This window comes from Astatotilapia calliptera, chromosome 9 (genome assembly GCF_900246225.1).
Source record: "Astatotilapia calliptera chromosome 9, fAstCal1.2, whole genome shotgun sequence".
Taxonomy (NCBI): domain Eukaryota; kingdom Metazoa; phylum Chordata; class Actinopteri; order Cichliformes; family Cichlidae; genus Astatotilapia; species Astatotilapia calliptera.
The window spans coordinates 1121250-1132124 of record NC_039310.1 but is presented as its reverse complement, the minus strand read 5'-3'; the positions used below and the strand labels follow the sequence as shown (position 1 = coordinate 1132124).

Genomic DNA, 10875 nt, shown 5'->3' with positions numbered 1-10875 from the left:
TCTCAGACAGGCATGAACATTTTCACACTTTTCTCTTTTGTTTAAACACTCTTAGAGTTCAAACCTTCGTAGAAACATAAGTCCAGTATTATGGAATGAATCCTAAAGGTGCATTTGAGGGTGCAAAACGTTTCGTCGGCATTGTTGTGTTTGTTTGGGAGAACACTTCCAAACATACAGTACAGCACTTCAGAGTTACACTGCTAGCGATCAAAGATTTATGTAAATTCGACAAGCTAAACGCATTCTGTACTGTACAGCAGGAGTCCCCAACCGTTTTGCACCACTAGGGTTGCCAACTCCCTGAAAAAAAAAATAAGGGACACCTAGTGGCCAGGGCCGGGCGACCCAATTGTCTTCACCCTTCCCTGTGTGGTGAATTTTTTTAGCTCTTTTTTTTGAGTGTGAAATTTTTTTTTAACCATTTGACTTGAAGTTGATTTAAGTAGATGCATATTCTTTGTGATATGAACACATGGGAAACAAATGATAATTTATCCATTTATTTTTAACGCAAAATGATAACATTAACACAATAAAATAGGTATCTTTCCTAAACGAAAGACTGGTACGCTTCACTTTTTGTGCAAAATGACAAAATTAACACAAAGAACTCTGTCCTGCTTAAACTAAAATTATATAAATTAATAGAAAACAATAGAAAGAAAAACATTATTGTAACAGTGCACATTTAGTGCAATTAGAAAAGTGCAAAAAAAAAAGTCTGTGGAACACCTGTAAACACAACATTTGTGCCTCAAAGGCCTTGACTGTAGCTGAAAGTTGAAGTAAAAAAAACCAACAAACTCAAGCTCAATGCTACATTATGTGGAAACAGACTACTTTTTCCATTTGTATTTTTTTTTGAGCTCTTGCTGCAGTTAGGAGTTGTTTGTCTTTCAGTACTGCAGAGTAAAACTCTGAGCAAGACATATCATAATTTAGACTGACAATGAGCTCACTTCTAATTAATTCAGTAGAACATTTGTTCCGCACATCAGTCCACTTATTCTTCATAAGAGAGAAAATCCTCTCCTCAAACCCAGTGGAAGATGGGATGCTGAGTACAAAGGATACAACAGCCTGCATATTGGGGAGGTCAGCTGCCTGAAGAATTTCCATCCACTTCTCTGCTGTTCCCTTGGACTGCCACTTTTCCTTCTCCTGATGTTCTTTGGTGAGGTGCTTCAGGAGGCTGGTTGCAGTGACACACTCTTCATAAAGCTCAGCCATAGAGATGTTTAACCTGCCAATAGAGATGAGAAGTTGACATAAATCCTAAGTGGTACATAGAACATTTACAGTGGTAAATAAATGGAAAAAATGTATTGTATATGTTTATAACGTTGTATAGCATTTAAACAATACAATAAGTATAGTTTATTTATTATGTATTTATCCATCATTATATTAAGTATATGAACTCCTTGAATTTGTAAAACAGTGTATAAAAGATTGCATGCGTGTGTATATACACTACAAACAAAGTTAATGATTATGGTTTTATTTATATATGTTATCTATCAATTGTATTTGTTTATTTTTAACCATCAATACTATTAAAACATGGTTTATCATTTCACTGCTAAATGTTTTCTTCTTACCTGCCAGCCAGGTGAAGCCGTTCAATGATCTTCTCCATGTCATCAAAGGAAATCTTCACAGATGCTAGAGAGATGGGCTGCCGGTGGAAATACCAGTTTTCTTCTGAAAAGTCAAACCGCTTCCGGACATAACTGATGGCAGTGTCTAGGAAGGCTGTAAACTCCTGCCTGGCACCATCAGCATCAGATGGCGAGAGACGCTGGAGCTTTTGTCTTGTTAGGTACCCGTAGAACCCATTATCTCTTCTCTGAAAAAGTCTTTTCAGGAAACACTCCATGATGGAATAGAGGTCAACAGACGTGGTTACATTCTTCTCCAGTTTTTTCACCACTTCTTCAAACAGACACATGACATTATTACAGAAGAGGAGGTAGACTTCCACAATGTCTGCCTCTCCCTCAACTACAGCAGCATCTTCTGTCAACTTCAGCAATTCCTTCAGGTGCCTTGGACATTCCTCACCAATGCTGATGAGATATGACTTCAGTGGGTCCCAGTTCTGCAGCAGGCGGGTGATTGCAGGGTTGAGTGACAGCCATCTTGTCACAACATGGCGCAGGATATCATGGAATTCAACGTCACAAAATTCACAGAACTCTTTCAGGGACTCTCTCCTTTTGGCAGAGGTGGAAAAGAAGCTGTATATCTTCAGGACAATATTTTCCACATCTACTGAGAGCTTGTCCAGGGCTTTTTTTCACAGTGTTATGAACAATATGTGCATGGCAGTTGCCACGAAGGATCTCACTGTTGGTATTCTGCCCTCACTAGGGTGTAAAGCTGGTTTCTAGCTTGGCAGATAGCTAACAGGTCCACAATAAACATCCAGGAGTCAGCGGATACGTTTTAGATGTTTACTGTTGAAGCACTGTAAAACTGGTACAGAAACAAAAATAAAATATTACATTTCTGCTGTAATTGCATTTTCTTTACAACATCAAACATTAAGCCATGCACTACAATGTACATAACACAAACACAAACTTATCCAAACCCTTTCACTGGTTATCAGGCTCACGCATTTAGCGATTAGCTTAATGCTAACATTACATGGGAAATCCCATAGACGGGCTAACGTGTTAGCATCGCGGCCGTTTTTCTTCACAAAAGAAAGTTTTCCACACAAACCTCTAAACTGCTACACAAAACTATCGCGGGAAAGCTTACAAAACAGATAGCAACTACTTACAGGCATGTGCTCTCTCAGGCTCAGCAAGAAAAAGTGAACAAAAAGTGGAATAGACGACAGTTTGTCTAAAGGACTGTTTTTCACTGGTGAGGTACTACGGCAAGTCTGCTGGTACAAAAAACACACACCCAAATGATCATGCCTGCCTTAAAGGGGCAGCACACTCCCCGCCTGGTATAGAGTACTATACCACTATGTCCCTCTGAGTAACAACACAACTTCAGTGGCGGGTCTCGAATACACCCTGGGGGTGCCTCTTTGAACAACTCTCACCTCCACTTTCCGGACCCTGCTGTCTTGACCCGGAAAGGTATTTACCACAAGTCCTGTGGGCCATTGATTTCGTTTAGCCTCCTTGTCCTTTAGGAGCACAACATCTCCAACTTGCAGGTTGGCTTGTTCTGCTTGCCATTTCCTTCTTGGCTGGAGTGTCGTTAGGTACTCTTGACGCCATCTTTTCCAGAATGAATCCGCAAGACTTTGAACTTGCTTCCACTGACTTTGGTAAAGATCCTTGAGGTCGATGTCTTCCAAGGGAGCAGACACGGAGTCCACCTTTTGTGTTAAAAGCATAGCAGGGGTGAGTATGGTCGGCGTGTCTGGATCTGACGACACAGGGACTATTGGCCGGGCATTCATGATGGCTGCGACCTCTGCCATCAGCGTGGTGAGCACTTCGTGTGAAAGACTAGGGGAATGCATCTTGAGTAAGATGCTATCCAAAATGCGGTGAGCCATCCCTATCATTCTTTCCCATGCTCCCCCCATGTGGGAGGAGTGTGGAAGATTGAAGTCCCACGTGCAGCCTTGGTCTCTGAGGTAAGAATGAAGTGTTGCATCTTCTGGGGTTATACCAAGTTCTTTACATGCACCGACAAAGTTTGTGCCTCGGTCTGAACGAAAGAGCTTTGCTGGACCTCTGATGGCAGTGAATCGCCTAAGCGCATTTATGAAGCTTGACATAGACAGAGATTCTATCACCTCCAGGTGAACTGCCCTTGTTACTAAACAAGTAAACATAACAGCCCAGCGCTTACTCTCTGCAAGGCCTCCCCTCGTGCGACGGGCACAAACCGTCCATGGTCCAAAAACATCTAATCCAACTTGGGTGAAAGGAGGAGATTGGGTCAACCAATCAGCAGGTAAGTTGGACATTTTTTGTTTTTCCAGACTTCCTCTCAACTGCCTACAGATGACACACTTGTGTATGATACTTGATACAAGTCTTTTTCCTCCCAGAATCCACAGTCCAGCGGATCTGATGGCCCCTTCCGTGAAGTGTCTACCTTGGTGTACTACTTGCTCATGATAATACCGCACCAACAAGGTAGCAATGTGGTTGCTTTTGGGAATGATTATGGGATGTTTCTCTTCCCATGAGATTGTGGATAATGACGTGCGGCCACCAACTCTCAGTACACCATCTGAATCCAAGAAAGGGTCAAGTTTCCTGAGAGGACTGCGTTTTGAGACAAGTTCTCCTTTGAACAGGCTCTTGAGTTCTTCTTTGAAGGCCTCGTGCTGTACAATCTGTACAATTACTGTTCTTGCCTGTGTACGCTCATCTACCTTTGTCAAATCTCCCTCCAGGATCTTAGCACAGGATCTGACTTTCCGGATGAGCTTTGCTATCCCACATACAAGTGTCTTCCAGCTGGAAAAGCGCTCGAACCTGTGTGAACCAAGCTGTCTTTCAGAAGCTCCTGTAGCAAAGGTTGCTATCAGTGGACGCACATCTGCATCCCCGTCTGGTTCAACGAGCTCAAAGAACTCTGGTGGGGTAAGTGCAACTCGCTCGTCGTTTTCAAGAAATGATGGCCCAGAAAACCAGTTTGTATTTCTCAACAGTGCAGCTGGAACTGGTCTGGTACCATGGTCAGCAGGATTGTGTTCTGAACTGACAAAGTGCCACTGTTCAGGCTGCGAAGACTTCCGGATGCGTGCTACTCTGTTAGCAACATACACATAAAACCTCCGGTTGGCGTTGCAGATGTAGCCCAGCACAACTCTGGAGTCGGTGTAAAACTTCACTGTGTGGATTTCCACATCTAGCTCATCCCTCAAGATATCAGCCAGCTCAACTGCTAGTACAGCCGCACAAAGCTCTAGACGGGGCACAGTATGGGAATGCCGGGGTGCTAACTTAGATTTCCCCATGCAGAATCCTACAAGACAGTGTCCTTCATCATCAACTGCCCTGAGGTAGGCAACTGCAGAGATGGCCATGGTGGACGCGTCGCAAAAGACACATAAATCCCTGTGCCGTGTGGAAAGCAGGGAAACAGGTAGGTATGGCCTTGGTATGTGAAGTTGCTCGAGTGCCTTCAGTGAGTCTCTCCAAGACTTCCACTGTGCCACTTTTTCAGCAGGTATCGGGGTGTCCCAATCGCAATGCTCAGCGCATAACTCTCTGACTATAGCCTTGCCCTGGACTACTATAGGACCTGCAAACCCCAACGGGTCGAATATGCTGTTAACTGTGGAGAGAATACCTCTACGGGTAAAGGGCTTCTCCTCCTGGGAGACAAGAAAGGTAAAGCTGTCGGTTTGAAGGTGCCAGTTGAGACCTAAGCTTCTCTGCATAGGTAACGGATCCACACCTAGCTCTAGGTCTTTCAGCTCTTTAGCACGTTCCTCAGGTGGAAACGCCTCCACTACTACGTCGTGGTTGGAGGCTATCTTATGTAGCCGTATGTTGGAATCAGCCAACATCTCCTTGGTTTCCTTCCGGACTCGGATGGCATTGTCATCGGTGGGGAAGGAAGCAAGACCATCGTCCACGTAGAAGTTCTTTAGAACAAACTGCTTTGCTTCTGCACTCTGGTCTTCCTGTCCTTGCAAAGCTGCTCTTCTCAAGCCGTATATGGCAACAGCAGGAGAGGGGCTGTGGCCGAATACGTGCACGGTCATCCTATACTCTGTGATGCACTTGGTGGGGTCATTGTCCTCGAACCAGAGGAAACGTAGGAAGATTGGTAAATACCAGCACTCCTGTTCACCAGTGGGTGGTGGTACTGGTTCAGCATGACCTGCCTCAAAGATCTTCTGCATGAAGGCAATCATGTGTTCTTTCATATCTGGCTTCTTCTCCAGCATGTGCCGTAATGTCAAAAGACGCTTGACTACTTGGGCTCGGTTGTTAGGGAGTTTGTGCCTTGGTTGCCTGAAGGGTAGTGGTGCCACCCAACTATTCGAGTCATCTATGAAGACCTCGTTGTCCATTATTTCCAGAAAGAGTTTGTCTTCCACAGAAATAGCAGGTTTGTTGTCGTGTGGCGTTTGCCGGAAGACCCCTTCACCAAGGCCATCTTTCCCATCAAACAGGATTTCGGATGCGTTAGCTCCTAGAAACTGATGATGCTGCTCTGGAGTGTCAAGCTTCTCTTTGATGTGGAGACTGTTAGTGCAAGGGTCGAACAGAGATGTACGACCGTTACTCAGCACGTTGCACCGATAGACGTTTACAAACTCTGGTTTGTGAGCTCTTCCGAGACAAACCTCTCCCACAATCACCCATCCCAAGTCGAGACACTGGGCGTAGGGGGCATCGTGGGGCCCATTGCATTGCTCTCGAACCTTGTGTGCCTGTGGTACATCTCGACCGAGCAAGATCAGGATGCTTGCTGATGGATCTATAGCCGGGATTTTATCCACAACCCGCTTGAAATGTGGATAATGTCTGGTGATCTCAGGTGTGGGGATTTCAGACTTATCATCAGGAAGCATGTCACATTCGATTAAGGTGGGGAGTGGAATGTGAGTCTTACCATCTAATGACTCCATGATGAAATTGTTAGCTCGGCGCCCTGTTGTTTCCATAACTCCTGAGCAGGTCTTCAAGGTGTATGATGCCGCGCCCTCTGTAACTCCAAAAAGCTCAAAAAATGTCTCCCAGCTCTCTCAGCTTTTGATTTTCTCGATTTGAGATTCTTGGAAAATCATCCAGTTTCTTTAGGAGAGCTTCTTCAATTGCTTCTGGCGATCCATAGCAGTCTTCCAACCTTTGCCATACCATACTTACACCTGCAGCTGCATCGTGTATGTGGACTGCTCGTATCCTCTTAGCATGCTCTGATGACTTTGGTCCCAGCCATTTACATAGCAGATCAAGCTCCTCTCTTGACGTCAGTTTTAAGTCCTCTGTAGAACTGTGGAAAGATTGCTTCCAGGCCCAATAATTTTCTGGCTGATCGTCGAACCTTAACAGCCCAGAGCTTATCATCTCTCGCCGTATTAGATACTTGGCCAAGTCTGTGGTCGATGATGAAGTGGGCTCATCAGTCCTGGCAGCACCTGTATGAGACTGAGGCGGTTGGTAGCTACTGCTGTATGGTCTCATATCATGTGACTGTGTCTGGTGTCTGTAGGTATCCCTGGATGGATTTAAGCTGTGTGAATGTTCTTGCTTGAACGGGGCTGTCCTGCAGGGGCTTTGAGTACGAGGGTAATAGGGAGTGGCATCTTGACTCAATTTGGATGTTCTCTGAACAGGCAAGTTGTATTTGCTGATCTCATCAGTGTCGACTGGTAGTTGGTGCATCAGAGTTGGCATGAGTTCTGGTAGCTGTGTGTTTTGGTGAGGTTCAGGACTTGGATTACGCTCAACGTATTCACTTTTCAGGCTAACCCGCTCTAACTCCCCAAATTAGTTTTCAATAGCTGCTTCAAGAACATTCGCTTCAGCAATGGCAGCTGCAGCCGCGCTCTCAAGCCTCAAGGTATGCAAACTGGCTTGCAGCTCTGCTCTCTTCCTAGCAGCCTCAGCTGCTGCTTTTTGTTGTTCTTCCTCAATATATCCTTGTGGTTTTAACATATCTGCCTCTTTTTGTGCAAATAGTGCTTGAGCACGTGCAGCCTCTGCTTTTGCCCGTGCTCTGGCTGCAATGGCACTGGCTGAAGAGCGCTGACTGGCACGTGAGGTGTTGGAGCATATTGACCGCGTCTCAAGCGTGTCGTCGTTACTATCCATTGTAGCTTAGAAGAAACAGAAGAAACTGTGTTTCCACGCAGATCCACTTTTCTGTAGGTAGCCGTGTTGGGACGATGCCTTTTTACTATTCTGCCCTCACTAGGGTGTAAAGCTGGTTTCTAGCTTGGCAGATAGCTAACAGGTCCACAATAAACATCCAGGAGTCAGCGGATACGTTTTAGATGTTTACTGTTGAAGCACTGTAAAACTGGTACAGAAACAAAAATAAAATATTACATTTCTGCTGTAATTGCATTTTCTTTACAACATCAAACATTAAGCCATGCACTACAATGTACATAACACAAACACAAACTTATCCAAACCCTTTCACTGGTTATCAGGCTCACGCATTTAGCGATTAGCTTAATGCTAACATTACATGGGAAATCCCATAGACGGGCTAACGTGTTAGCATCGCGGCCGTTTTTCTTCACAAAAGAAAGTTTTCCACACAAACCTCTAAACTGCTACACAAAACTATCGCGGGAAAGCTTACAAAACAGATAGCAACTACTTACAGGCATGTGCTCTCTCAGGCTCAGCAAGAAAAAGTGAACAAAAAGTGGAATAGACGACAGTTTGTCTAAAGGACTGTTTTTCACTGGTGAGGTACTACGGCAAGTCTGCTGGTACAAAAAACACACACCCAAATGATCATGCCTGCCACAGTTGGTCTCTTTCAATTTTGTGAAGACTGAGTTGTGGATGCCATAATTTACATTTGCATTGTCAGCACTGAATGCAGAAACCTGATCTAAGGATAGCCCCACGTTTTCAAGAGAGCTTTGTATTATTTTTACTATTCCCTCTGCAGACTCATCTGGATTTTCAACAAAATCCAATATCTTGTTGACAACTCCAGCCTCTGGTGTAAAAAACTGCAAGGCCAAGGGAAACATCTTCCGATTTCCCTTATTTGAAGCATCAGTGTGAAGAGAGAATGGGAGTGGAGTTGCGCCACTTTTCAATTTTTTGATCACCTCTTCTATTGCCTTTGGAGACAGGACATCTGTGACAACTGCTTCAGCTTTCGTCCTCCCACAGGACATCTTTTTGGCAATACTGGAGTCGTTCAGTATTCGTACAGTCAGTTTGAGTGCACAGTCACCCGAGTTATAACTTAAGCCGTGCTTTACAGTGTGGTAGACATGGGTCACCTCTGCAGCAGTCACCTATAAAATATATATTAAAAAAAAAAAAAAAGAAAAAAAAAAAAAACACCCAGCACGCCCCTGCGGGCGGTTTATCCTTCAAGCTCGGGTCCTCTACCAGAGGCCTGGGAGCTTGAGGGTCCTGCGCAGTATCTTAGCTGTTCCCAGGACTGCGCTCTTCTGGACAGAGATCTCCGATGTTATTCCCGGGATCTGCTGGAGCCACTCGCCTAGCTTGGGAGTCACCGCACCTAGTGCTCCGATTACCACCGTTACCTTCACCCTCCACATCCTCTCGAGCTCTTCTCTGAGCCCTTGGTATTTCTCCAGCTTCTCGTGTTCCTTCTTCCTGATATTGCTGTCATTCGGAACCGCTACATCGATCACTACGGCCGTCTTCTTCTGTTTGTCTACCACCACTATGTCCGGTTGGTTAGCCACCACCATTTTGTCCGTCTGTATCTGGAAGTCCCACAGGATCTTAGCTCGGTCATTCTCCACCACCCTTGGGGGCATCTCCCATTTTGACCTCGGGACTTCCAGGTTATACTCGGCACAGATGTTCCTGTACACTATGCCGGCCACTTGGTTATGGCGTTCCATGTATGCCTTGCCTGCTAGCATCTTGCACCCTGCTGTTATGTGCTGGATTGTCTCTGGGGCATCTTTACACAGCCTGCACCTGGGGTCTTGCCTGGTGTGATAGACCCCAGCCTCTATGGATCTTGTGCTCAGAGCTTGTTCTTGTGCTGCCATGATTAGTGCTTCTGTGCTGTCTTTCAGTCCAGCTTTGTCCAGCCACTGGTAGGATTCCTGGATATCAGCCACCTCCTCTATCTGCCGGTGGTACATACCGTGCAGGGGCCTGTCCTTCCATGATGGTTCCTCGTCTCCCTCCTCTTTCTTGGGTTTCTGCTGCCTGAGGTATTCACTGAGCACTCGGTCAGTTGGGGCCATCTTCCCAATGTATTCTTGGATGTTCCTTGTCTCATCCTGGACTGTGGTGCTGACACTCACCAGTCCCCGGCCCCCTTCCTTCCGCTTAGCGTACAGCCTCAGGGTGCTGGATTTGGGGTGAAACCCTCCATGCATGGTAAGGAGCTTTCTTGTCTTTATGTCAGTGGCTTCTATCTCCTCCTTTGGCCAGCCTATTACCCCAGCAGGGTACCTGATCACGGGCAGGGCGTACGTGTTGATGGCCCGGATCTTGTTCTTACCATTCAGCTGACTCCTCAGGACTTGCCTGACCCTCTGCAGGTACTTGGTGGTTGCAGCTTTTCTAGCGGCCTCTTCATGGTTCCCATTCGCCTGTGGGATCCCCAAGTACTTGTAACTGTCCTCTATGTCTGCAATGTTGCCTTCTGGTAGTTCAATCCCCTCAGTTCTGACTACCTTCCCTCTTTGTTACCATCCGACTACACTTCTCCAGTCCGAACGACATTCCAATGTCATTGCTGTATAGCCTGGTAGTGTGGATCAGTGAATCGATGTCTCGTTCACTCTTGGCATACAGCTTGATGTCATCCATGTACAGGAGGTGGCTGACAACTGCTCCGTTCCGTAGTCGGTATCCGTAGCCAGTCTTGTTAATGATCTCACTGAGGGGGTTCAGGCCTATGCAGAACAGCAGTGGGGACAGAGCATTTCCTTGATAGATCCCGCACTTGATGGTGACTTGTGCTATGGGCTTGGAGTTGGCCTCTAGTGTTGTACGCCACATCCCCATTGAGTTCCTGATGAAGGCTCTTAGGGTCCCATTGATCTTATACAATTCTAGGCATTCTAGTATCCAGCTGTGGGGCATTGAGTCATAGGCCTTCTTGTAATCAATCCAGGCAGTGCACAGGTTGGTCAGTCTGGTCTTGCAGTCTCGGCTGATTGTTCTGTCTACCAGTAGCTGGTGTTTTGCGCCTCTGGTATTCTTGCCAATTCCTTTCTGTGTCCCGCTCATGTATTGA

At 45.8% G+C, this 10875-nt stretch overlaps 2 protein-coding genes across 2 annotated transcripts; both read right to left on the bottom strand.

Annotated features, from left to right (window-relative positions):
* Positions 1–899: 899 nt before the first annotated feature.
* On the bottom strand, positions 900–2430 carry LOC113029842 (uncharacterized). The gene is made up of 4 exons (XM_026180873.1): positions 2354–2430; positions 1605–2219; positions 1078–1246; positions 900–920 (listed from the first exon to the last, which is right to left on the bottom strand). Exons 1-4 carry the CDS (start codon positions 2428–2430, stop codon positions 900–902), a joined length of 882 nt encoding a protein of 293 aa, XP_026036658.1.
* A 549-nt stretch (positions 2431–2979) lies between these two features.
* Positions 2980–8420, bottom strand: LOC113029833 (uncharacterized). The gene is made up of 2 exons (XM_026180853.1): positions 8285–8420; positions 2980–7971 (listed from the first exon to the last, which is right to left on the bottom strand). Exon 2 carries the CDS (start codon positions 6611–6613, stop codon positions 2987–2989), a length of 3627 nt encoding a protein of 1208 aa, XP_026036638.1. The 5' UTR covers positions 6614–7971; positions 8285–8420; the 3' UTR covers positions 2980–2986.
* Between the last annotated feature and the right edge of the window lie 2455 nt (positions 8421–10875).

What these genes read in the sequence shown, in the direction of transcription:
- LOC113029842 (XM_026180873.1), bottom strand. Translation starts at nt 2,430, where the DNA reads ATGTTTATTGTGGACCTGTTAGCTATCTGCCAAGCTAGAAACCAGCTT. An exon ending in CGGCTTCACCTGGCTGGCAG is followed by an intron (nt 1,247 to 1,604) that starts GTAAGAAGAAAA and finishes CTCTATTGGCAG; the next exon opens with GTTAAACATCTCTATGGCTG. An exon ending in TCCCCAATATGCAGGCTGTT is followed by an intron (nt 921 to 1,077) that starts GTATCCTTTGTA and finishes TGTCTTGCTCAG; the next exon opens with AGTTTTACTCTGCAGTACTG.
- LOC113029833 (XM_026180853.1), bottom strand. Translation starts at nt 6,613, where the DNA reads ATGGAAACAACAGGGCGCCGAGCTAACAATTTCATCATGGAGTCATTA.